Source organism: Leptonotus elevatus, chromosome 18 (genome assembly GCF_054856555.1).
Source record: "Leptonotus elevatus isolate MCC_2025b chromosome 18, RoL_Lele_1.0, whole genome shotgun sequence".
Taxonomy (NCBI): Eukaryota; Metazoa; Chordata; class Actinopteri; order Syngnathiformes; family Syngnathidae; genus Leptonotus; species Leptonotus elevatus.
Window position 1 is genome coordinate 7,904,861 of NC_141256.1, and position 24,833 is coordinate 7,929,693.

General features: G+C 39.7%; 1 protein-coding gene across 1 annotated transcript; it reads right to left on the minus strand.

Annotated features, from left to right (window-relative positions):
- Window positions 1-2,590: 2,590 nt before the first annotated feature.
- Window positions 2,591-21,160, minus strand: apobb.1 (apolipoprotein Bb, tandem duplicate 1). The gene is made up of 29 exons (XM_086060638.1): window positions 21,078-21,160; window positions 18,660-18,839; window positions 17,116-17,148; window positions 16,919-17,031; window positions 16,360-16,505; window positions 16,129-16,276; window positions 15,890-16,042; window positions 15,685-15,809; window positions 15,518-15,603; window positions 14,992-15,436; window positions 14,789-14,903; window positions 14,531-14,677; window positions 14,245-14,456; window positions 13,957-14,152; window positions 13,708-13,884; window positions 13,427-13,630; window positions 13,186-13,353; window positions 12,900-13,105; window positions 12,636-12,818; window positions 12,373-12,503; window positions 12,077-12,287; window positions 11,825-11,997; window positions 11,391-11,551; window positions 11,202-11,311; window positions 10,749-11,122; window positions 4,639-10,653; window positions 4,439-4,550; window positions 3,847-4,033; window positions 2,591-3,765 (listed from the first exon to the last, which is right to left on the minus strand). The coding sequence occupies exons 2-29, from the start codon at window positions 18,712-18,714 to the stop codon at window positions 2,785-2,787; spliced, it is 11,367 nt and encodes a 3,788-aa protein (XP_085916764.1). The 5' UTR covers window positions 18,715-18,839; window positions 21,078-21,160; the 3' UTR covers window positions 2,591-2,784.
- Between the last annotated feature and the right edge of the window lie 3,673 nt (window positions 21,161-24,833).

Consider the following 24,833-nt stretch of genomic DNA (forward strand, 5'->3'; position numbering starts at 1 on the left):
GGTTGGGCCGTACATAAATAATGTAGTTGTGGCAATCTTCATAATAAGTTTGCGGGTTTTCTGCTTTCAAATCACAGAAGAAAATACAGTGTATAAACTCTTTTGACTGGTATTTAATATTGTTAGCTACTGTAAATTTATGTACAGTATGAATATTAACATAGTAAAAACCTCTACTTAAAATTATTCCATTAAAATGTATTTCACCAAAACAGAAATTTTACCTAATTTCCCCCCAAAACAAACCGTTCTTCAAGATGAAATACAATGTATTGTCCCCAAAAGTTAAATACAACTGAACTGTACTAGGCAGTTCATACCACTAGAGGGATCCCGCGTACCACTAGTACCACACTTAAAAAAGACACGACAAGACAACCTTTGATCTTTTGGCTGAACGATATGAATCATACTCGTCAAGAAAAGTTGACTCATCTGCTGCTAATGTTAGTGTGACGTGTTTGGAGGGTTGACGACCCAAATGCAGGAAGTGGAGAGGCAGGATGTCAAAAAGAAGGAATTTATTTCCATAAGAAAAAATAAAAGGCAAACAAGGAACTTGGAGTCGCAACTATTCAACTAACAAAAGACCGAAAGCAGATGCAAAGTAACAAACAAAACACACTAGGCTGACTAGGACAAAGAGAGGACAAGTGACCAAAACTGAGGAATGCAAAACCAATGATCCAACAAACTGCGCAGGGAAGGACGGAAAGAAATAGAAGCAAACTAACGCGACAATGACAAACACCTGGACATGAGACAAGTGTCAGAGGCTGCTGATTGGAAGACACGAGGGGACCGGGGTGACGAGCACAATGACAACAGGGACACATGACAACTGAGATCGAAACGAACAAAACACAAATCATGACAGACAACAAAACAACGAAACTAACCAAACCTAAACCACAACACAGTTTTTGAGACACATGCTGCTTTACAGCAGTTTTTAAAATTAATCTACTCTTATTTCTGATTTCCGTACTATATATATATATATATATATATATATATATATATATAAAGTATTCCGTAAATATAAAATACAATACAATGATTGAACAATTACAGGTTTGCAGTATCTCAATCATTTCATGGAAATGTTTATTTCTATAAAATAAATAAATAAATGAAATTTATATGGATTGAGAGAAATGTATAATGATTTTATAAAAAAAATAAAAAAAAATTGCAAGAAATTAGAATATAATTTTTTTAATAATTTAAAAAAATTACTTTGAAATGTAGAAATTAAGTTAGGGGTTGGAACTGTATTTAATTGATTGTGTATGGGTTTTTACTTTGCATAGAACTGTCCTAATAAACTTTTCTACAACATTCGAATTTATTAATGCACCATTATGTAATTATGAAGTTTCATGTGAGCATTACAGTATTACCAATTGTTTTTATTCCAAACAAATAATGTTAAAGGTCCACAATTAAATAAAACGACTCATTTATTCGTTGATGAGCTTTTTTATTTGAATTTACAATTGATCTTCTGTGCTGACGACAAAAACAATTACTTTAGAAAAAATAATAAAAATAAAAAATATAATTAAAAAAAACACCACAGCAGCATCTGCTACCATGTACTGTTCAGTGTGAAATTGATTGAGACAAATGATTATTGCATTGAAAATCTGCACCTCATCATACTGAGAATATGTTTTCTAAAGTATTTTGGTTTAAGACCAATGATGACTAAGCAACATAACCAGTCAATCCATACGCTGTTGTCTCACCTCTCCCCTACTTAGAAAAGCCATAAAAAGGAGTTGCATTCAAGATAACCTAATCAGACAGAGTTGAGTTGCACAACAGTAAATGAAAACAACATTACTGTACTCTATATGTTACATAATGTAATTTATTGCAAATAAATTCGTAGACTCCCAAGCTGTGGCTTTATGATTATTTACATTTCCTTTGTTTTATTTGAGTTTAGAATTGCATGGCGGGCTGGAGTAGACGGTCTCAAGGGGCCATACAGTTTATGGTCTAAGGTTCCCCATCGCAGGCTAGATGCTCACTTGCAGGCCTGTCCAGTCAGTCCAATGTGGCGTAGTGTTACCAACAATTTTCTCGGTGATGTCCCAAATGCCATCAGATCATACAGAAGGTCTTGTTTGAGGTCCTTTGAGGTTGCTGACTTAGCTTTTTTTATGATCATCCTATGTTTCAGACGGAGGGCAATTGATGGTCATTTCATGTCACCTTCTCACCAAGACTTTTGCTGATGGTTTTGGAACCCATTCCAGCCTTGTGCAGGTCTACAATTTTGTCTCTGACTGTTTGACAGAGCTTTAGTCTTGCCCATGGAGATCATTAATTAATATGTGTGATTTAAATGCTCTATAATCTGATGCAGATTAAATTGTCAGCTCATTCTAAACAAGGATCTCATTCAAATGTGTAGATGAAACTAATGTTGGCACTCTGATTGATTCATGCAGTTGATGAGCTCCAAGAGATTCATTTAGTTTAATGAATAAGTATACATTTGGTGCTATGATATAATAAAATATAATATACGAGAATTTTAATGTTTTTGTTTCATGGACAAAACATTGGACGTCGATGGTTCATTTTAATATACTTTATTGACAAATGTCATTTATTGTATGAGTATGTAAAGTGGTACATGCATAACAGATTAAACAAAATCATTTAAAGCCTGTTATACAGTTGATGTCATAAATATGGCTAGCAATCTATTTGGTAATACTCCTTTCCAAACAGGAGTGTTTTATGCTGATTCAGACCCCAGTTGGTTCCTCAGTGTTGGAAAGTAAAGGGGAGGTCAATCTCAAGCATGTCATTTGTGACTTTCACCTGCGAAGCTTGTGTCAGGCGCTCCAGAGCGGTGGTGTTGACTTGATCGACTACCTGAATGAGCATGTCAATAACGGACTCATATGCACTGTTGAGTTGCTCCATATCAAGGGCAGAGATCTTGTCAACAACAACCATTATGGCTTTCGCAATACTGCGATAGACGTCATTGATTTGGAGGAACACTTCATCTAAATAGTCAGACTTGATCGAATCAACAAACTGCTGAGATTTGTCAACAATAACTGTCAGGGTCTCACTCATTTTCACCAGAACTGTGTCAAAACTCTCCATATTCTTCACAAAGGCCACTAATCTATTGATGATATCCTTAGTATATGTTTTCACATTTTCGAAGATCTGCCCCACAATAGCTACATCACCAATCGGCATGGAGACTTTCATGGTGCTGACTTTCTCCACAAATGAGTTATAGAAGCTCTCCATGTTCTGATAAATAATCTGGACGATGTTCTCCAGAGTCGTAGCAATGCTGGTGGTCATCTTCTTCAGGACCTCAGGGAGGGTGGTCATTTCCGCAGACCTCGGCAGTTTGAACCTCGTCTCCCTCAGGAGCGTGACGATAGCGTCCAAAACAACCTGGATGTTTTTCTGGTACTGGACAATGGTGTTTCGAAAGAAGACTGACAGCTGGCTCATCTGGACATCGTAGTTGATGGCGGTATTATAGGCATCGCTGATGCGGTTGACGACAACATTCTTCACCGTCTCCATGTTGCTCGTGATCTGGTACTTGCGAAGAAACTCTGCGAAGGCCGAGATGATGGAAGGGAGTCGCAGCTTCAGTTCAGAGAGCATCATTTTGGGTGCCTCTGTGTTGTAGACAATCTGGAGGTTCATCTTATTTGCATCCTTGGACGAGGATTTTATGACAAAGATGTCGACGTCAGCATCTGGAGCAGACTGCCGTGAAGAACACACACAAAAAATGACTTAAGCAATCTTGAGCAAAACTACATTTGCCAAAAGTGTTACTCAACTCACAGGATAACGACCGTAAACTCTTGCACTCATCTGAGATGGGACCTTGCCATTCATCTGCAAGCCCAGAAAACCAATAGATGGAACAGATAGTGAGGCGCTAAGAACATCTCTGCGAGCAGCATAGCGAAGGTTGACATCAGTGAAAGTTGGGCTGGTGATGTCCACATTGAGGGTCTGGCGAGAAACACTGAAAGAGAAAACATTGGTACCTGTTTCCGTTTTGCAGCAATTGGCATTGGAATATAGCTAAATGTCGTCATTATTTGCATTTCTGTTGAAAAAGAGCAAAAAAGAGCTTGTTGCAACATGGCCCAGGCTGATCTCTTATACTCTGCTGCCACCTTCTGGCCGTTTTTTGTAATAACTACCATTGCTTTGAGCCACCTTTTCATGCCAGAAGCTGCATCAAAACCTTCTGTGTGCTCTTGCATACATTTTTTTTTTAAACGAATAAATACGTTATGGGGAGTGAAGAACAAAGTATTTAAAAAAACAACTTATTTACACATTTTTGGGCTTTGAATGAGTTTAAATGAACTCTTGCCCTGTGATTAAATGAGAAGGAAATATGCAAACAAAGAGGGAATCTTACCCTGTGCTCTGGTCAATGACATGGTTGGCATCCATGTTGAGGTCAGCATGTGTCAGGGCGAGCTTGTTCACCATGTTCAAAGCTGCGTTCTCAAAGTTTACCGTTGAAGAAGCTATTGGGCAAAAGGTTTTGCGTAAGTCAGTACTTGAAAATATTGCAGTAGATTACATAATTACGCGAAAGGAATATCATCAACTCACCATCCATGTCGTAATCCAAGATGACAAAAGTGGAGGTGGCAGAGGATTTAAGTGTACCTTTGAATACGGGAGCATTTCCCTCCAGGACTACATCAACATTTGAGGTGTACAGTGGACTGATGAACTTTCCGTTAGTGGAGATCTTCTGCTTGGCGACTGTTACATCGGCCACAGTTTTGTCCAAGATGGTGAAGTCACCCAGGGTGCTTGGCTGTGACAGATTAATCTCGATATCAGCAGTCAAGGAGGAGACTGGGGCGATATCAACGGTCGCCTGGGCAAAATGCTTCCCGTTGGTGTTGAAACTGAACAGGTTGAGCTCATTGTTACTTGTATGCTTAAGCATAGCGTAGACTTGACTTAGGGAGGCTTGCAAAGAGAGACTATCAATTAAATCAAAGTTGATCACTTTGGCGGTGCCGTGGTTAAGCTTGACATCAGCAATGACCTTGGAGGTGGAGCGAAGGCCATTATTCAGGAACAGGTTAACATCAGTATCCAGGACTCCGAGTACCATATAGTCATCAAGCACTGTGCCATCCATGTTCGCCTTGGTGGACGCCTCAATGGAAATGTCTTCAGTGGTTCCATCCAGCTTCAGGCTGCAGTCAGCGTTTGCTTTTCCAACAGCCTTGACCACAGGGATGTTGAAATCACCCTTAATGTTAAAAGTCGAGTGAGCCTTGGCTTTGGATTTGGTGTCCGCCACCAGATGCTGGTTCAATTCCAAGCTCAGTATAGGCAGAGTGATTCGTGCAGCAGAGGCTATAGAGGTAGCAGCTTCCAGAGTCTCAGTACTCACACTGAAGGTGCTGTCATGAGTGCCTTCAATGTGACGATTTTCGAGGGATAAGGAATTGGCTAACTTGATTCCTCTTTTGGTGGTCAGGCTGGTGGTGCCGTCAAGTTTGGCTTTCAAGCTCTCGAACACAGAGGCAGTTGTAGCTCCCAGACGGAATACAAGATCATCTGATGCAGACAGTCCAGTGTTGACATTCACATTGATGACAGTAGACTTAAAGGATAGCTCTGTAATCAGGTCACCCACAGGTGGAATCTCGATCAGGTTCATTATAACAGCGATGGGAGCAGCCTGCTTTTTCTGATAAACAACCTTGGCATGTAGATCGACATTTTGTTCTGTAGAAATCATGAAGTGCTTCAGTCCCGTCAGCTCGTACAAGTTCACATCACTTATTTCTGGCGTACGGATGTCAACAAAGGGGATTTCAATAACAGGAATGCTAATGGGTTGTTTGAGGAAGTCAAGATTGACATTTCCATCCATTGCGATAAAGACGCCAGCCTCATTTTTGTTGTTGTCAACAGTGAAGCTGTAGGTCATCACATCCTGATTAAGACGGGCAGTATAAATTGCGTTCACCTTCTGGTTGTTGGGAGTCAGAGCACCGGAATAATCGTTCTGCAAATCAATCTTAGTAGTCGGTGCTCCAAAGATTGAAACCCTGCCATTTAATTTGTTTTGGAAGTCAGCGCTAAACTCGAAAGGAACGGCAACAATGTTAATTCCGTTGGAGAGGAGTCCTCCAACCGATCCAGTCAATTCTGTGTCATGGCTTGCTTTAAGCTCAGCCTTCATGTTACTAAGGTCGACATTTCCAGAGGCCGAAACCACACTGCTCTTAATGAATGGGGCCTTCACCTCATTGAGGACACTAAATTTGTAGAGCAAAGGTTGAGCTTCAGCTGTTACTTGCTGTTTCATTGTCAATGTTTTTGAGTCTGTGTTCGCAGAAGTAGTCAGTGAGACACGGCTAGGACTGAGTAACACATGCAGGTTGCTGACGTGGTTGCCCTCCTGAGCAACAGACTTGCCAACATTGTCAACAGTCAAAGTGAGGGTGTAACCGTCTTGGCGGATGATTGCTTTCTGGTTCATGGTGGCATCACTTTTGACGCTGACGATTGGAAGGTCGACAAGATGTTTGTAGTTTGTCTCAAGAGAAGCAGCCATTCCTCCTTCCATTGCAATAAAAGCAAGGTTTGTAAAATCAGCATTGTAAATTGGAGTATTAACTTTCACTGCCGTCTTTGCTTGGGCCTGGCCAGAGAGACCATAGAGCGATAGAGAGGCTTGGTGATCAACGACAAGATCAAGATGGTTGATCTTGAGGGTTTCTGCAAGCACAACACGTCTCATTTTAGGAAGAGCAATTTGAGCAGTTGAGTCGACTTTGTAATTAAGGATTTCAAAGCTGGGAGATTTGCCTTGGGAAGTAACGATGGCTTTGAATTGGGGTGTCGATACGTTCTCAGTAGCGTTTTGGAGCTCAGCAGATGTCTTGACAGTGTAGATGGGAGTATTAAATCGGATCTCACCGTAGAGTTTGCCAAAGCAAGGGACAATAAAATCACTTGGGATAGTTGGAAGGCTTATCTCAGGAACCGAAAGAGACTTAACAAGTTTATCTACAGGGAAGTGTGGGATAGTTGGGAAGGAGATCTCAGGAAGAGTAAGTTCTGAGAAGTTGATCTCAGGCATGGAAGGGAAGTAGTTCAGTGTGATGTCTCCAAAGAAAGCATCAATGTCAATTATTTTGAAATTGAAATTCAAGATCCAATCAATAACTTGGATGATTCTCTGCTTGATGTCATCAAAGGAAATGGTGGTGGCTTTGATAGTATGGAAGCCCAGGATGGTGAACTCAGGGATATCCAGTTGTGCGGGCATTTCCATCTGAAGTTTATCCATGTTGAACTTCATGGATGGAACCACAAGGTCAGTGAGCGGAACAGTGAAAGATGGAATATTCAGCTCACACTTGTTCAGTTCACTTGCCAGCGCATCAAAGATTTGCTGAATCTCACTGATGATTTTTTGCTCAGGGAACCCTAATTTCAATCCATCAATCCCAGCATTGATGAAATCAGTGACAAGTTCCAGAACGTCCTTGTAGTTCTCGGTAACTGACTCCACGAATGAGGCAAGCTCACGTTTGATGTCGGTATTTGTCAATTCTTCTTTGATGTATTCAAAGAGTGTCTTAAAATCCCCAAAGAAAGCTAGGTCCATCAGTTCCTTTACAGATGTAATAATTTCTGCAACTCTGGTTTGTCTCAGACGTTCCAAAAAGTCTTTAGCAGAGGTTAAGACAACATTAGAGAAATCTTTTGCTGCTTCAAGTTTCTGGGGAATTTCAAGAGACCTGATTAGATCATTAACATAAGTAGTGGAAACTGCCATGATTTTGTTAACATAATCCACAAACTCGTTATAATCCAGTGATGTCATATTCTGCATGATAGACTCAATAAAGGACTTGAGGTGTTGGATCATATTCTTAACTTCAGTGGATTTCATGTAGTCAATAACTGCCTGGAAGATGTGCTGGAATTTGATAGGAATGTCTGCATCCTTGACCAGCTTTGCAACAGTGTTGATGGTTTCCTCAATTCTAAACTGCTTGATGACCTCTATCAGCTTTTCCAATATGACTTGTACCTTTTTGTCGGCTTCAAACTTTAAAATGAACTCCCAAATCTTGGCAGATATTGCGTTGATTTCGTCAAAGATGTTGAGGTCCTGGATCAGTTCCCTGATTTTGTTTGTGATCTCATTGAATATTTCAATTGGAATCTGACTTGTAAAAGTCTTGATGGAACGGCTGATGTCAAAGTTGTTAATGTAATCTTTCAGTTCAGCAACAATGCAGACAAAATCACAATTGTCAACTGAACGTTTCATGAAATTCAGGAAATCATTCAGATCAGTCATGGTGTTGTATTCCTTGTCAAAATGATGCAGGAATGCAAAACTTGTGTCTCTTAATTGTCCCAAGTCAATCTGCTGGATCATCATCTTCACAGTATCGATAAGATACACAACCATTCCCTTGATGTCATACTTCTCATTAATGGCATTTACTACTTCCTGGATCTTTGACGCGATAGTTTCAGGCAGGTTGCTATCAACAGTCATCTTCTCAACCATGGCATAGTAGTGTTGAACGTAAAAGGTGACATCAGTGGTTATTTTGTCCAAATACACCCTCAGTTTTCTGAAAGCAGCATCCACATCATCAATGGAAATCTGATATTGTGGGGCAATATCACTTAAGTACTCTTTCAACTGAATGACTTTGCCTTCGATGTTAAGTTGAGCAACCAACTCGCCAACACGCTGAGGAAGTGCCACGAGTTTTTCCCCGATCTCCTCATTCCTGATGAAATCCTGAACAATTTCTGCAACACCGACAATTGCATCCTTGATGCTTTCCAAGAAGAAAGGCACGCTTTCCATCAGAGGGAACTCAATGATGTGACAGTTTGTGTTCTTGTCGTACTTGAGGAAACCTGAGACACCAAATTCCTGGTTGTCTGTGGATTCGATGTTGATGATGTTTGTGAGGACATTAGCAGAAATGCCCATGCCAGTTCCCTCAGCGGTGTTGTAGACACTCGCGTCTTGATTAAAGGCATGATTATTGATTTTCGATTTAAGACTAACACTGGCCTTCTGTTCATTAGTAGAAAGAACAGCGTCCATCTTATTGTCCAATGTGGTCTCCAGGGAAATGCCGTTGTCTAGCACCTGGCTAACTGAGGCCCGGCATTCATGTGAGCTAGCAAAAGCCAAGGGTTGTGCGTGCAGGAGGAACTTGCCATAGAGCTGTGCACTGTGCTTTCCATACAACACGTAGTCTCCGTCAGCGTTGAAGATGGCATCGAGGTTGAAATTGAAAGGAACAATGCTGGAACGGAGGGTATGATCAAAGCGCATAAGCTGTGAGTTAAAGCGAGCGTCATTGGTGAACTTGGCAGCAAGACCAATAATCTCAAGCTCTGAGTTATGGCTCATGTAGGTTCCAAAAAGATTTCCAGTTGTGCTGCACTTTGCGTTTGCAGTCGTGCCAGCATAGGTAATCTGGTAGATGTGCTTGAGCTCTGTCTTATCATAGGTTGCTTTCAGGCTTCCAGTCAGGTCTATCTTGCCAGAGCCTGCGTGCAACTGAGCCTCATTAATGACGTTGGTGGAAAGAAGCTTCAGGTTGTTGTTGACCTTGGCAGATGCTGTGTAGGGTGCCAGGTCAATGGCGACATCATGTTTATAAGAGGCGTACTCACTGGCCTGGGCTTTAGCCTTAGAGTTTAAGGTGATTTTAGAAAGTGTTATGGCTAGATCGTTGCCATTATCAAACGTGAAGTCAAACATTGCAGCCTTGTTAATCATGGACAGAGTTGCTTCAGTAGTGTCCAGCCTAGCATTGAAGGTGTTTTCCAGAGACAGTGGACTCTGAAGAGTGTTTGTTCCACTTGTGATCAAACCGTCCTTGTCCAGTCTTAAGCTGGCTTTGTGCGTGGCAGTGTTCTGTAGAATCTTAATGAAGGCATCACTGCTTACAGCCAGACCAGTGACATCAAGAGAGGAAGTTAGCAGAGAGTAGATTTGATTTTCGGAGCGGTCTGTATTTGTTTCCACTCTCAGAGCAATTGTGCCTGCTCCAGCATTGGCTTCAGCCTTGTTTTGGATTTTCATACCAAGAGCAAGTGCACTTGAATGGCACTTCAGTGACAGTTTGTTGTCTGTGAAGGAAAGCTCAGCAGTATGCGTCAAGGTGTCTTCAAAGGCATTGGTGTTAGAAACAATCATCAAGTCACCATCAGCAAGGGTTGCTGTGACTCTGTTTTTAGCCTTAACAATAGTTGAGTCAAATTCAACCAAGTAATCCATCTTTGCATTTGGTTTGAATGGAATAACATAGAACGTCTGAGTTGCAACCGTCTTGGCATAGAGGGGTCCAGCCTTGAACATTCCCTTAACGTTGCTATCAACAGAGATTTTCTCAGTGTTGATTCCAGTCAGAGAGTTGTAATCGATGTCAACATTGAGGCTAAATGGGCTTGTGGCTTGAATCTTGCCTTGTGACTGCACGTTAATCTTGTCAGTGATGGTTGCATCTTCAACAAAACTGATACTGGCTTCCATGAACTTGTGGGAGAAAGAGCCTTTCAACTGGGCCTTCAGTGAATCAGTGGTGGCTAACATTCCAGAGCCTACATGAAAGAAACAAGAAGCAAATTCAGAGTCATTACAGTCTAATATAATAGTCAATGCTCAGTTTAAAAAAAGAGTCCCATATTAGAAATACCTTCAATCTTAGCTGAGAGGATTTCAAATGGCGAGGTTCCTTTGACATCAAACTTGGCAGAGTAACTTGGCGCTTCCACAACATCTTTGCCGGCTGCCATTGAGGCCTCAATATCATAGAGGTTGCTCTTCATCTGTGTTGATACTTCAGCTTTGCCAAAAAGAGGAACAGTGAAAGTGAAGCTCTCAGGGACAAACAGCTCAGGGATTAGATACTCCATAGAGACGATCTCCACTCCAAATTCGGGCAGAAATAGGTGAGGTGTTGTTAAAACTGGAGGGAAGTTGAAGTCCTTAGTTGACTTTCCCCCAAGAGGGAGTGGGATGATGAAGGTGTAGCGATCTTTGTTGAAGTAGTACACAGCCTTTGTTTCACTGTTAAATGTACAAAAGTTAAACATAAATGTTTTTGAGAAACCCAATAACCCTTTAATATGACCCATTTCAAACTTACGTGTTTAGGAACAATGTCTCTGGCAGAGAAATCTCAGGCATATCTGGAACTCTGAAGTTCTGAAGGTATGGGATCTCAGCACCATACTTCTCCATGTAGTTGTTTGCCGCCTGACACAGACAATAATAGAAGTTATTTTACTCTGATACAAATAAAAAGCACATTAGCAATAACAGTTGGATCTCATACCTCCCCAAACTTCTTGAAGATGTGAGCGACCTTCATGTCAGTCTGGCCCACCTGCGTGTCAAGAAGTTGCTGTGTGTACGTCGCAAACACATCAGCAAATGGTCCAAAGGTGACATCGGTGTTCATGTCTGATTTGAACTCAACCTCAACCTTGCTGTCATCTGGATAATGGAGAACAAATGGAAACTTTTTAAGCCATGCAGAAATGTTTCCCTTTTACCTTAACACATTCACTGCCATAGACGGCTATAGACGTCAAAGATGAATTTTTTTCTGGACTGGCAGTAATGTTAAAGATTGGGTTGAAGATAACACTTAATATATATATATATATAATTTTTTAATCTTGTTTGTTTTGGCATGTTCAAGTGTTACTGATGGTTGTTATAGATAGGGCAGAAAGCACAAATATGTAGATGGACAAAATATATTACCGTATTTCATTGCGATCTCCTGCTTAGACACAGCATCCATGACCTTCACTTCACTCTTCAGCTTCAATTCCAATTCGTCCTCTCGCTTCATTTTAGCTGTGACTGAGGCATCAACGTTAAGTGCGGGGACCAGAAGCTGAATTTGAAGCATACCTTTCTTCATCACCTCAAGACTGAAAGAAACACCATAGTCAGAATTTACAATATGTCATATAACTTCTTTGGTCCTCCATGAGACGCTTGATTTCTTACTTGGCTCGACCAACAAGAGAAAGCTGAGGGATGTTTTTGTTCAGAAGATCCAAATAGATGGAATGGGTTCCTTTGCCTTTGGTATTCCCATCAACAACACCCAGTCTCAATCCTGCTTCCACGTCATAGTCAGGAATCTGGAGGTCAGCTGTGACCATGTGCTTCCTTCTGTTGTATTTCATGATTGCTTTGGCCTCCATGGGATCTGCACCTGTAGTTGTACAAGCAACCCCATAATGTCACTCAACTGAGTTTCAGATCCACTTTGGTGTATTATCATCTTTAGCGTGATGTACCTTCAGCTCTCAGAACAAACTTCACAGAGTCGACCTTTTGCCTGCCATCATCTCCCTCCTTAAGCAGCTCATAGGCAAGCGTGGCAGTGTACTCAGTGACGTCACCGGTAGGATGGAGCTCCAGTGCGAATCTACGAAAATTCATAGTATCATTTAATGGATACATAGTTCAAATGAATTTTTGACGTCTATAGTCGGCAATGGGAGTGAATGAGTTAAATAATCTATTTTGAAAAATGTAGCTGTTCTATGTGTTTTCTCACTTGCTGTCACCGGTGAAGGGGAAGTAGGGGGCTGTCTCTTGAGCGAACGCATCAATGTACTGAAGAGCAGTGCAGTATTTCAACCCAGCAAAGAAGGGGGCGCATTCACTAACATCAACTTTGTTTGGCACTGCTGGGGTGATCGACACAATCTTTAGGCCATTCACTGCCACCAGGGTATTTCTAAATTTAAAACACAGAGAAGGAGTTAAAAAAAAAAAGCACTTCCAACCTTGGCACACAGATCAAATTTGTTTATCTTACGTCATTTTGATAAGCTTGGTTGGGCTCTTTGGAGCAGGGATGGTCAGCTTGACATGGTCACGTCCCATCGAGATCTTGGCCTGGAGGCCGCTCTCGTGGAAGATGCTGGAGTGCATCTCCAATCCGGTGTTGAGATATTCGGGAATGTAGGCTCCAACATGGGTGGTAAACTCAATGCCAGCGGAGGGCATAAAAGCAACTTCACTCTGTCAGAGAAACACAAAAGATGTACAGTAGTTTGAACATGTGACTTGGTATGGTTAAAAGACATTCAACAAATAATTACCATGTCACGGGCAATCTTTAGTCCAGCCTTGATCCCAGGGGTGAAGGTTCCAGACAATGTAATTTTCAGAGGCACACCAGTGACAGTGGGCAGGAAAAAGTCATTGTCCATGAAGATGTAGTGGGCAAAGATGGTGTTGTCAGTCTTAATCATAAGTCCCTTCAAGAGCTGTGCAAATACAAGTTAGATTTGAATCACATTTTGTAAACTGTTCTCCTCAAGCTACTTTTTCTTTCCTTACATCAGTGGGGAACATCCTGAACATGCTCTCAAACATCAAGGCAGCAGAGTACGCCATAGCTCCAAAATCACCGGTCTTCAGATATCCCAGCTCATTTCCGAACAATCTCAGATACATCATCGCCTCTGGGGACTTTGAAGTCTCCAGTTTTCTCATCAGCATGTTGAGGTTCTGCCCAACTTCTTTTATGAAGTTCTGAGAGACCTAAAAACAGATGTGTAGATGAAGTATTAATTGTATGATACAACTAAAGTAGAGTTGTTTTCAGCCAATTCAAATACCTGTTTCTTGAACTCGGCATTCTTCAAACCAGGAATGAAGCGCTGTACAATCTCTCTGACTGCAAGCATGTTATCGGAGACAAAGTAGATGGTCTTCAAGGCGGTGTCAGGAAAGAATCCATTGTCACCAAACAATGCTTCGACCGTTGGCTCAAATCCTTTACCCTCAATACCAATCTGTAATGGTACAAGTCACATGTTACCTTTCTCTAAACTTACTCTGACAGCGTTTCTTTTCTGATCATTTACCTCCATCATGTCAATGTCAAAGCCAAATGCCTGAAGAGTCATTTCCAGCATGGCTTCTTTGGGGAGGTAGCTGATGTTCTCAAAGATCATGTTTCCCTCTACAGATCCCATCCGGTAGTTACGAGAGAACTTGGTGGGGTCCATTATGGGTCCAATCTCGTTGTCCTGGATGGCGTCACGAATCGTTTGTCTGAGTCTTGGCAAGAAAACAAAGATACAATTCAAACTCTAATTTTATCGATTTGGTGGTACTCTGACAAAATGAATATGTAGCAGCTTGTCACTTACTCTTCAGTTTTTGGCTCATTTGAAGACAAAATGTTGGTAATGTGGGACACCACAAAGCTCTTGAATTGGGAATCATTCTCGGTGGGCAAGGCAGTGGCCAAACGCACCAATTCACTTGGCAGGGGGTTCTTTATCAGCACAAGATATGCAGCAATTCTCTTTTGCAGGGGGCTGCCACTGTCCAAAAGGACCTGGATGAGAATCTCTCTTCCCTGTGACCAAACGATTGATTCAGTTAGCAAGCATTATAATGAAGTATTCCATCCTTTTATAGCTCTAAACTTGCCTCATCTGAGATGGGAGTCAGCCGGTAAACCTGGATGGCAGCTTGCTGCACTGCCAGGGAAGCTTCTGGTTGGTTCACACACTGCAGCACTGAAGCTCTGAGTGCAGGACTAGCAGGCACAATAGCAGGAGCCATATTCCCAATAACCTAGACCCACACAGATCAAAATTACGTTTATTGTACAGAAGAAAAACAGCCTCTGGATAATAGTCCCTTAAACCATATAACTGAATTAGAAAATTTTGCAGAATAACATACCCTCAAAGTAAGGAAAGCGTTTTCTTGGTCACCAGCACAGTCACCCAAATGACCTGCCATGAACTCAGCAACAGAGTGAATCTCGGGGATTAGTTTCCCTTCGCTTTTGTAAAACCTGTGATGAAGAAATGTAGGTTTTAGAGCCTTTGAATCGCGTCTGACAGTTAACAGTATATATCTCTAACAAAGCTAACATAGCTCACCTCTTGACTACGTTGCTCAGGCCATACATGATGGGCTTGCTGGGCTTGTACTTGACCATTTCAAGCATATCATTGATCAGTAGGGCAGAAGGATTTGAAACAAGTCCCAATGCAAAAACTGTGGCGTCAACTTCAACTGCTGTGGTTTCGAAGCCCCGAAGGATCTGCATGATGGCACTGCTGCACTCTGGAGTTCCGCACTGGGCGAGAACTTGGTAGGTCAGGACACGGGACACAACGAGAGCCTCCGGAATGGCGCTGCTCAGGGTTTCGATCTTCATTCCGCGGACCATGGTGACGATCTGATGGAAGAGGGGGGCCCTTTTCTCGCCCTCGGTCTCAGGCAGATTGGCCAGTTCGCTCAGCAGATCCAGATAAGCATCTTTATCCTGGAAAGATGTCTTGTGCTCAACGGTGTCCATATGAAGACCCTTGGCATTATCACCTGTGACACACAAGTGTGGAAATCAGTGGTTTTGCTTTGGAGATGGAAATCAAAGTATCTTAGATTAAATTCTGGATTTACCATGACCAAAGACTCTGTCATTGGAAGTAGAAACTTGCACCAGGGTCAGTTCTTGCTTTCCGACATTTGTAACTCCGTATTCGCCCCTGAAATCGCATGGTACTGCTTTAGTATCTGGACTAAGGCCGACAATATGGAGCCAAGCCATTAGCAAAATTCAGATTTACTTGTGGGAGAATGGGATCAGGATGTGCTTCTCTGTGCACGACCCAGAGGTCATGTGTTTCTTCTCGTTGTCAAACTTGTAGTTGCAGGTCTGTGAGCTTCTGATGAGCTTGGAAAGAGGGTATTGCTGAAAACAAACAAAACAAAATGAGTTGGCTAATGCTTATTTGACATTAAGAAAGTGCTTCCTTCAGTTTTTTGTCTTACCATGCCAGAGATGAGTGCCAGGGGGCTGGTAAAGTCTCTTACTGGGACAAATCTATCACATGCGGACAGGTCCCTTTCCAGGCTGATGTCAGTTGCAATGTCTTCTCTAGCGTTGATGGTGTTGTAGGTCTTGCACATACCGTGGATTGTTGGCTAAAATTCAAAAGGCATTGTTAATTTAATTGAGGAAATAGAATACTGTTGTTGCTTTAGGAGACTGACAAAGGAAATTACTGTACCATTTTGTTGTTCTTGTCCTGTTCCATCAGAGGCACAGCCAGGGCTGAGATGATACCCCTCTTGATGTTCAGGGTGGTTGTGGTCTCACCTTCCTCGGGGTACAGTTTCACATCGTAGACACCCTCAACTACAACCTTCAGAGGATATCTAAAAGACAGAGGAAATGCTTTGACTGACTTATTTTTGTACGACCCAATAGCTGTTAATTAGTTAATTTAAGTATGTGGTACCTTTCCATTTCGGCAGCAAAGGCATTCGAGCTGGGGGCAGCGCCGAATATGGGGTTGTCATCTGAGTCAAAGTCAACCACTTCACTCAGGGTGCAGCCGGTGGTACGTACGATGAAACTGCAAGTCTGTGGAACTTCGATTTCAACCTGTGAGAGAAGACTCATGTCAACGATGTATCATAGCTTCACCCTTGGCACATTTACCCGTTATTATAACCTTAACCCAGCAGCTCTTCAATGTATTTGTTAGCGTTTTACTGCAAATCAGTCAGGTATGTGGTTGTGTGTGTTTTCTTTTTACGTTTACAAAAAAAAGCAGCGGTGGCAAATCCAGGTCCAGAAAGTAAAAACCCTGCCACCGTTTGGCTTAAGCCCCTGATGCTTGCTATCTAGCTTCCTAGCAGGTGGACGAGCACCTTGGGAGCTAGCTAGGGAACTAGCTAGCTAGCACCTGGGACTAAAGGCAAACTGTGGCAGGGTTTTTACTTTCTGGACCTGGATTTGCCATCTCTGCAAAAAAGCTACTTATCAAGAAAGAAACTGGACTGGACTGTTCATACCTTGCATGTTGCCCTGGGTCCGTTCTTGAGCGACGAGGCTCCATTGACGGCATTCAGAGATTCAGCTACGTATTGGTATTCGTACTTGTGCAGGGTCTTGTACCGTTTGGCCACTAGAGGAAATCATTACATCACCTTGGTAAGACATTCATTGTTATTGTGTGATACATTTTTTCATTAATTGACTTGGAACTTACGCAGGCAAGTAGGCTGGTCTCCATCTTGTGCAACTTTGAAGAAGAAAGAGAATAATTGTTTATTTAGGTTGAAAGAAAGATTGCGTTAAAAAGGCATATTCTATTCATGTGGGTCTCACATATCGGCACAATTAATATAGACTGTAAGGTATGTATTGTTTTTAAAAACAATGTTCAAATAAAGTATTTATGTCAGGATTTTTCCTATTTAAATTTTTTTTTTTAAATCGAAACTCAAATAAAAAGCTATGTTGGTTGTTTTTCCACTACAAACAAAAATTCACAAAATTTGGACATCACTAGACAGATCAATTCAACTCAATTCAAACTTTTAGAGATCATTGAGAGGACATAAAAGCGAAACAAAACACAAACAGAGCAGACATTACTAAAAATTTACATTATTCCTGGAAGATGAAAAATGTAAAGCTGTTTTAATAAATTCACTCAGTCTGAGAAACAACTTTATGGTGGTACGTCAAGATTTTGTAAATGAAAATGAGCCAGTGCATATCTCTATTGTACAGATAAGGGTATTTATTATACTTTCTGATGCACAGTAAAGTGCAAAGATCGGTTGGAGTAGCTGTCTCTAGTGGACGTAAGTGCAGAGTCTAAAATTAAGCCGAGGGGTTTTAGTGCGGAGATAAAGATATGTCGATTGAGCAACGTTTCCCACATTACAGTGAGAATTGTTTTTTCTCCAGTATAAATATTCTACTTTTTTGCTTATTAGCAATATGAGAGACCATCTAAAAAAAAAAAAAAAGTTTGGCCCATCGCACACGCTTTAAACAGATTTCAATGTATTTAAACAGACTTACGGTAAATGTATTAAATGTATTAAAACACATTAACATGCAGGTTGACAAGTTGAAGTGATTGTTGTACTGTATGTCAGGCAGGCTGGAGGATTGTAATAGCAGAGTTGGATGTTTTGGAGGAGCAAGATACTGTAAAACTGTATCGTCTGCATAAAAACGAGTGTTCCGTTCTTTTTTTTCTCCTTTTTTTTTTTTTAAATAAAAATAAATAAATAAATAAAATAAAATATAAATATAAATTAAAACACACACAGACCAAATACCGCGCCTTGTGGAACACCTTTTGCAAATGGCAGAAAAGCCGATTGAGTTAAAAAGATTCACACATTGTTTTCGTCAGGATATAGATCATTTTAAAAGTTATAAGAATCAAATAAAACATCTGTGTCAACAGTGTCAAAACCTTGGTAATGTGAAAAAATAAGTTATATCCCGACCCTTCCATAGACTTAACCAACTTGAAAAAATCCTTTCCGGCAAAAATCTGGGGGGGGAAAACCCTGCTATTTCCTTTTACGCAAATGTGAAGTTATTAATGTAAAATTTCCTTGAATGTAAAGTTTGTCATCTGTAAATTGTCCAAAGAAATGCACCAAATCCACACGGACACCCAAAGACTCCTCAGCATCAGGATGCTTAGATCAACACTAATCATACAAAAGTCACCAAGTAAAAACTTTACAACAAAATGTTATAGAAATTGAAAATTGAAATACTCACCAGCCAAGGCTGATGTGCTGAGGATCAGCAGAAGGCAGAGCTTTGAGTCCCTCATGATGGGCTCGTAAAGCTCAATCCCTCCGTGGTTTGGCGAGTACTCAGACGAGACTGAGGTGTTCCAATCTTCCTGGCTCTTATATAGAGCAGTTACTGGGAGGAATGCTCAAAGTCCACCGTGACCTGCAGTGTGGAGGGACAAAGGGAAAAGGTTTTAACGGATACTCATTGCTCAAAGCGCAAGCTTACAACACAGATTTTCTGTAATCGTTACACAGAGGGGTCCTCACTCAAATGTTTGATCGTATCAAGACGGGTCAATGAGTTCAAGTTACTGTACTTTGTTGGTTTTCTAACTCAATGAGCTTGACCAAGATGGGCCAAGCGAGTCAAGTGGAGCAATTAACTTGGCTGACTTGAAGTCAGATGTGAATTTGTATTGGGGGCATGTGGCGTTTGAAATTTACATATGCTGTTGAATAATGTACTGGCTCATTATAAACAAATTCAATAAATTATAATATTGTTTGAATACAATTAAAAGGCATAGATGTCTTTTTTTTGGCCTTTATTTTGTTTTGCAAAAAAAAAAAAAGCTCAATATTATGCCTATATTATCTCTCTCCTTTCTTTGCTGGTTTGTGCTGTAACCGTTGTTATTCAGAAAACATCATAAGCAGAAATAGTTTTTTGTTTTTGTTTTTTTAACTGGACAAATGTGCACCAGAAAACAACAACTGGCGGCACAAATATTTCAATAACACCTCCTAGCAAGCAACAGTCAAACCTATTCAATTTGATTAAATTCATTGAGAGCTAATATAGTTGTATAGTCACAATTATCACACATACACAATATAATTACAACTATTTACCCCTTTTTCTTGGTGCAGATCCAGTTAATTATTAAATCAATTGAGACATTGATTTGTGTCTTTTCAGATGAATAGTGGTTGAAAAATCTAAGTTTAGCTCCGATGATGATATATAGTGGGCAGTTCTTTATTGCACTTTTTTGGTGATTCATCAGCGCATCACGTTGCCAACTTGCATTTCCAAAATGGCCACACCCATAAAACCAAGCGTCACCTACCGCATAAACATGGCTGAAAGTGAGGCTTGGGGATTGATTGAAGATGAGAAAGGGATAATGTTATTTATCATCTTTCACAAAATATTTATAGATCTGATCGATATTTGGATTTAGAGTTTGTTTCTTTTGCAACCAAGATGATACTGGAGTGGAAATGAATTATTTGCAGTTCCTCATGACCTAATATGAATATCTGATTTGATCCAAGTTCAACATTTTTATATTTGGCAAAATGCCAAAATGTCAAGACAACCTTAATTTCTGTTAAAGATAGTATCTGGAGGAAATAAATATTTCCATATAAATTATCAGGGCCCAGTATTTCAAAACATTAAATTCAAATTAAACTGATCCAGATTTCCAAATACCATTTTCAGGATATTCTATCCCTGTGTTTCAAAATTTTGCTTGACTGGATCAAAAAAAAATCCTGATCCTCTTGCATTGAGCTTTCCAAATCTATCCCGCCCCAGGAAAAAAAAAGTACATAAAGAGGTTTCATTTATTAAGAATATCTCTTTACACTAGTAATTCTGGGAAATGCAAGATATACTTTATTTATTGATGAGTATATGTGAGACTAATTACATGTGATCGCAGTCTAATCCTACCCCGAGGTGGGATTAATTTAATTCTATTTTTCAGGATCAAATTGATCCAGATTTGGGACTGAAGTTTTGAAAATAACCCAACACGGGCTCAAATCTGGATTAAAGGCAGGATTGGATTTCCAAATATGAATATTAATTTTCAAGGTCAAATGTGGTTTGAAAGACCCAATTTTGGATCAGACCTGAGTTTAATGTAATCCTCCGGGATTATGTTTGAAATACTGGGGCCCGGCCCCGGGTTCTAACCAACCTCAAATTTGATTGCAGTCATAAAATTTTAAATCAGTCTCCTACAAAATGACCATAAATAAATAAATAAAAATGGAGTAAACCCACTCTAGATCTCAGTGGCTTAACTCTGAATTACATCCATTTATTGTTGGCCCTGAAGTTTTTGCACATTTGCCAAGTCATTATAGAAGATTGCAGCTGTGTGGATGAGATCACTGATATGAAGTGTTCTCATTTGTGTGGCGCCAGTGACAAACATATAGTTCCTTAACACTGTAAAATAAACTTTTTTTTCCCGACTGTTTCTGTTAATGATAACTATTACATTTTCTGATTATTTTTTATTTTTTTAAGGAATACAAAAAAATACAAAGCATGTATATATATATATATATATATATATATATATACAACCAACATTTAACCATGCAGTCACATAAGATTACATAAGAAATACATCGAATTTTAGCACTGACAGTATTTTACCTTGCTCTGGTGTTGTTGCTTCCACTGCCACGAACCCAAAATGAAAACCGTCCCCCTAATTCAATACTAGGTAGATAATGAACTTTGATCTACAAATATTCAAAGGTTCCTATCGGTCTGTATTTGCTTTTCAAGCAAACATAAATAAACATTTTAACTCAAGGCTGCAATGTGTTTTTCATCCAACATTCAGCACGAGGTTGCATTTTGATGGAAATGATTTTCGCAGCGTGGAAGCATATTTGTCATTTTGAAATGTTAACTCAAAGACACGGGTTTGTATTGATCGACACGTGCATGGTTTGGAGCCGAGGCTCGTGGGGGTTAGCCGTTGAACACTCGACGAGCTCCACTGCGCAATTTGTGTCCATGATTCAATCAGGAACTCAATCACGCTATTGAGTTTCATGGTCATTAAACTCACCACAGTATAATTCTGCCATCCTACTCCTGCTGGGGTTTTAAATTCATGTAGCACTTTTCCGCTTAACCAAAAGATTCATTTGGATTGGTTTTCCATACCAATCTTTGATGAAATTGGTATTTGGAAATTCTTTGCTGATGATACACATTTGATTATATTTTATTTTAAATTAAGCTCATTTTCTCATTGATTATAAAATATATTTCAGAGAAAGAGGATTAGGGCCAGTGAGAGAAAAAAAAAAGGTTGGCAGGATTCTGACTTTATTCTCAGAATTCTGAGTTTAATCTCGGAATTCTGACTTTATTCTCAGAATTATCACTTTAAACTGAGAGTAATTCTCACTTTAAACTCCGAATTCTGAGAACAACTCTCACTTTTAAACGCAGAATTCTGAGATTAAAGTCAGAATTGTCACTTTAAAAGTCAGAATTCTGATAAATAAAGTGAGAATCCTACCAACCCTTTTTATCCCCCTCTTCACGGCCCTAATCCTCTTCGATAATTAAAAACATTTCTTTTACACGATCCTATTTTAATGACCTAATTGACATATTGGATGTTTACCGAATGATTGGTCAATCAGGAGGGGGCAAACATTGGCTGAAAGTCCAGACACAACCAAGTCATGCACAGGGTATCTGCCGTGTCGTAAATCGCCATGTGCCCCTGCAGCAATATTTCTCCCACTTTATCAGGGAGAGGGTGATAACGCTTTTCAAACCTAATAAAACACCAATGATGTTCTAAGAAGACAGATCAAAGTTTATCGCATACAGTATATGGAAGGCGTGCATACTATCGTGTTGTTGCATATTGCATGCGAAGCACAAGTACACTGTATTGACCGCATTTTAACGTAGGATCCAGCTCCCCAATTCAACAACTATTGTCAAGATATTAATATTTTAAATATGAATATTAAGGGTGTCAAAATTTGTGCTTTAATTTTGAGTTAATTTAAAGTTCCTTTTACACCACTATTTTTTTTTAACGTGCAATTAATGACCACCCTTTATTTGGAAAGCCTGTACAGGGGAAATTCCAGTCGCAACGCAGCAGACATGTCCACGTCAAAATTTAGCAGTAATAAATCTAATAATAATAATGGATATATTTGTGGAGACTGCGGTCAAGTTGTATTTTACAATTTAAAAACATTTGATTTCACAAGTTACTTAATGGTAAAGATTAGTATGAAAAGAACAATGCACTGACCTGTCACCAATGCCTTACAAATGCAATTGTGCCATCTAGTGGCAGAAATATGGCCAACAAAAATCAATATCACATTCGTTTTTTACAGTACATCTTTTTAATGTTAACTCAATTTTATGAATTATTATGAAATTACTGTATCCTTGACTAAAAAATGCAGCCATATTTCTATTAGTTTTTTAAAAAAAAAATCAAATTTTAAGTTAACAAGAGTATGAAAACTTAGGAAACATTTTTATTATACATTTAAAAAATTTGTGATTAATCGTGAGTTAACATTGAAGTCATGTGATTAATTACGATTAAAAGATTTAATCGCCTGATCTAATTGAAGTTAAAAATAAATAAAAAATTATGTACCGAGGTCAACACTTAAAAAAAATAAAAAATCTAATATGGTACGGTGATATTGGGGGGGATTGAAATACGTTTCTTATCCTTACAAGAAAGTTTATCATTAGAGTGAGAACGTTTTCCCGTCCTAATGAGCAACATAATACAGCCCCCCCACCACCCCCAACCCATGTCACTTTAAGGACTTGATAGATATGAGCATTATTTCGTTAAATTTTAATGGCTTTTATATTAGTTCATCTGAATATTTTTGTTTTTTAGTATTAAATGGCTTGTATAATCACGTGGGGATCATTCCTCCTTTTCTTTTGTTTAATAAAGGCGGAGCAATCAATATTGACAACATCAAAAGTGTGCGGGCTTTCACAAAGTGGCAGAGGGTCAACAAGTTTTTTTCCCCCCCATAACAAAATCGGAGGCGCAATGCATCAAGTTTACAACAAGCAAACAAAGACTTTACCCTTAGCTAATCTAATCCTTTCCCATATGTACTGTACAGTACTGTATGGCATTTGGTTATCCACCTAAACGTAACAAACTTTTTAAACAATTGATGCTTTGGTGTACATAGTCCAAAGATGATATTATTGTGCATAATAAAGTCTGTGCTATTATGTCCATAATTTATGCTGGTCACATGTGTTTTCCCTTCTGGTAGCATTAGGTAGATTTGTTTTCCAACTATAATGCGCAAGGCCTCCTCCACTTGCAGACTCTTTGCTCTTAAATGTAGGCCACCTAGCACCCTCTAGTGTCCGATTTCTGAATTATTTAAGTAAACAGCATGTTACCTAAATATTAAGAGGAAAACTCTATTATGCACCTGAAAAAATTGTTACCTAAAAAGGAAGACGCCATGTTGGATGTTACATTTGGGGTTTCCCCTTTTCTATTCCAACTGCAATGTATTAAGCAAAACAAAAAAAAAATAGTCTACATGATTGACTAAAACTCAAGTGAGATGTTACAACAATAGTGTTCTGGGTTTACGTCAAATTTCGTCACATGGCATGCCGTCAATTTCATGTGAATGCGCCAGATTCATAATTTATAGATTCGATTTTAGAATACCAAATAAAATGCTGAAGGGGTCTTAAATAAGGCTATACACAGATTTCTGACGGCTATAGCGCCTCCTAGCCCCGGTGTAGCGCCATCACTGCCTTCAGGTAAGGAGATAAACACGCAGTGTGCTTATGGGAACAGGTGTCAGGATTCAGACACACACAGACAGTTAATTATTGATCCACTGACTGAAATGCTGACATACACACCACACTTCCTGAAGTGTCTAACCTGCACAAGTGAAGGTACAGTCATATGTTCATGGCTAGAGACCATACAATTTAGAGTGTTAAAATACCTGGGGAAATAGTTTTAAACTACGTTTCAAGAGGGTTCGTGATAGATGTGTTGTGATGACGTTGATGTAAAAAAATAACTTTTTTTACATTTGTATTTATTTATTTATTTTAACATTCAGTATTAGTTTTGTAAGATTTTCTTCTCAGAAGTGTATTTTAGATAGCGAGCTAATAATAGTCTACGGAGATAATTTTCCACCGGACGCTGCGACTTTTTCTCTGATGGAAGCAGCAAGGAGAGAGTGGAACGATCCATTCTGTGCGTAGGGGAGGGTGGGACACACAAACGAATCACAACGTCAGCACAAAACATATCACAATTCACAACGTTCATTTTAAGGATTTGGAAGTGAAATTAATTAGGTAAAGATATATGTAGTTCCCAACAGAGTGTGA

Coding starts and splice junctions, on each gene's coding strand:
- apobb.1 (XM_086060638.1), bottom strand. CDS start 18,714: ATGAGGGACTCAAAGCTCTGCCTTCTGCTGATCCTCAGCACATCAGCC. Junction 14,153..14,244: donor AATGAGCCAAAAACTGAAGA/GTAAGTGACAAG, acceptor TTTCTTGCCAAG/ACTCAGACAAACGATTCGTG. Junction 11,312..11,390: donor TCTTCAAGAAGTTTGGGGAG/GTATGAGATCCA, acceptor TGTCTGTGTCAG/GCGGCAAACAACTACATGGA.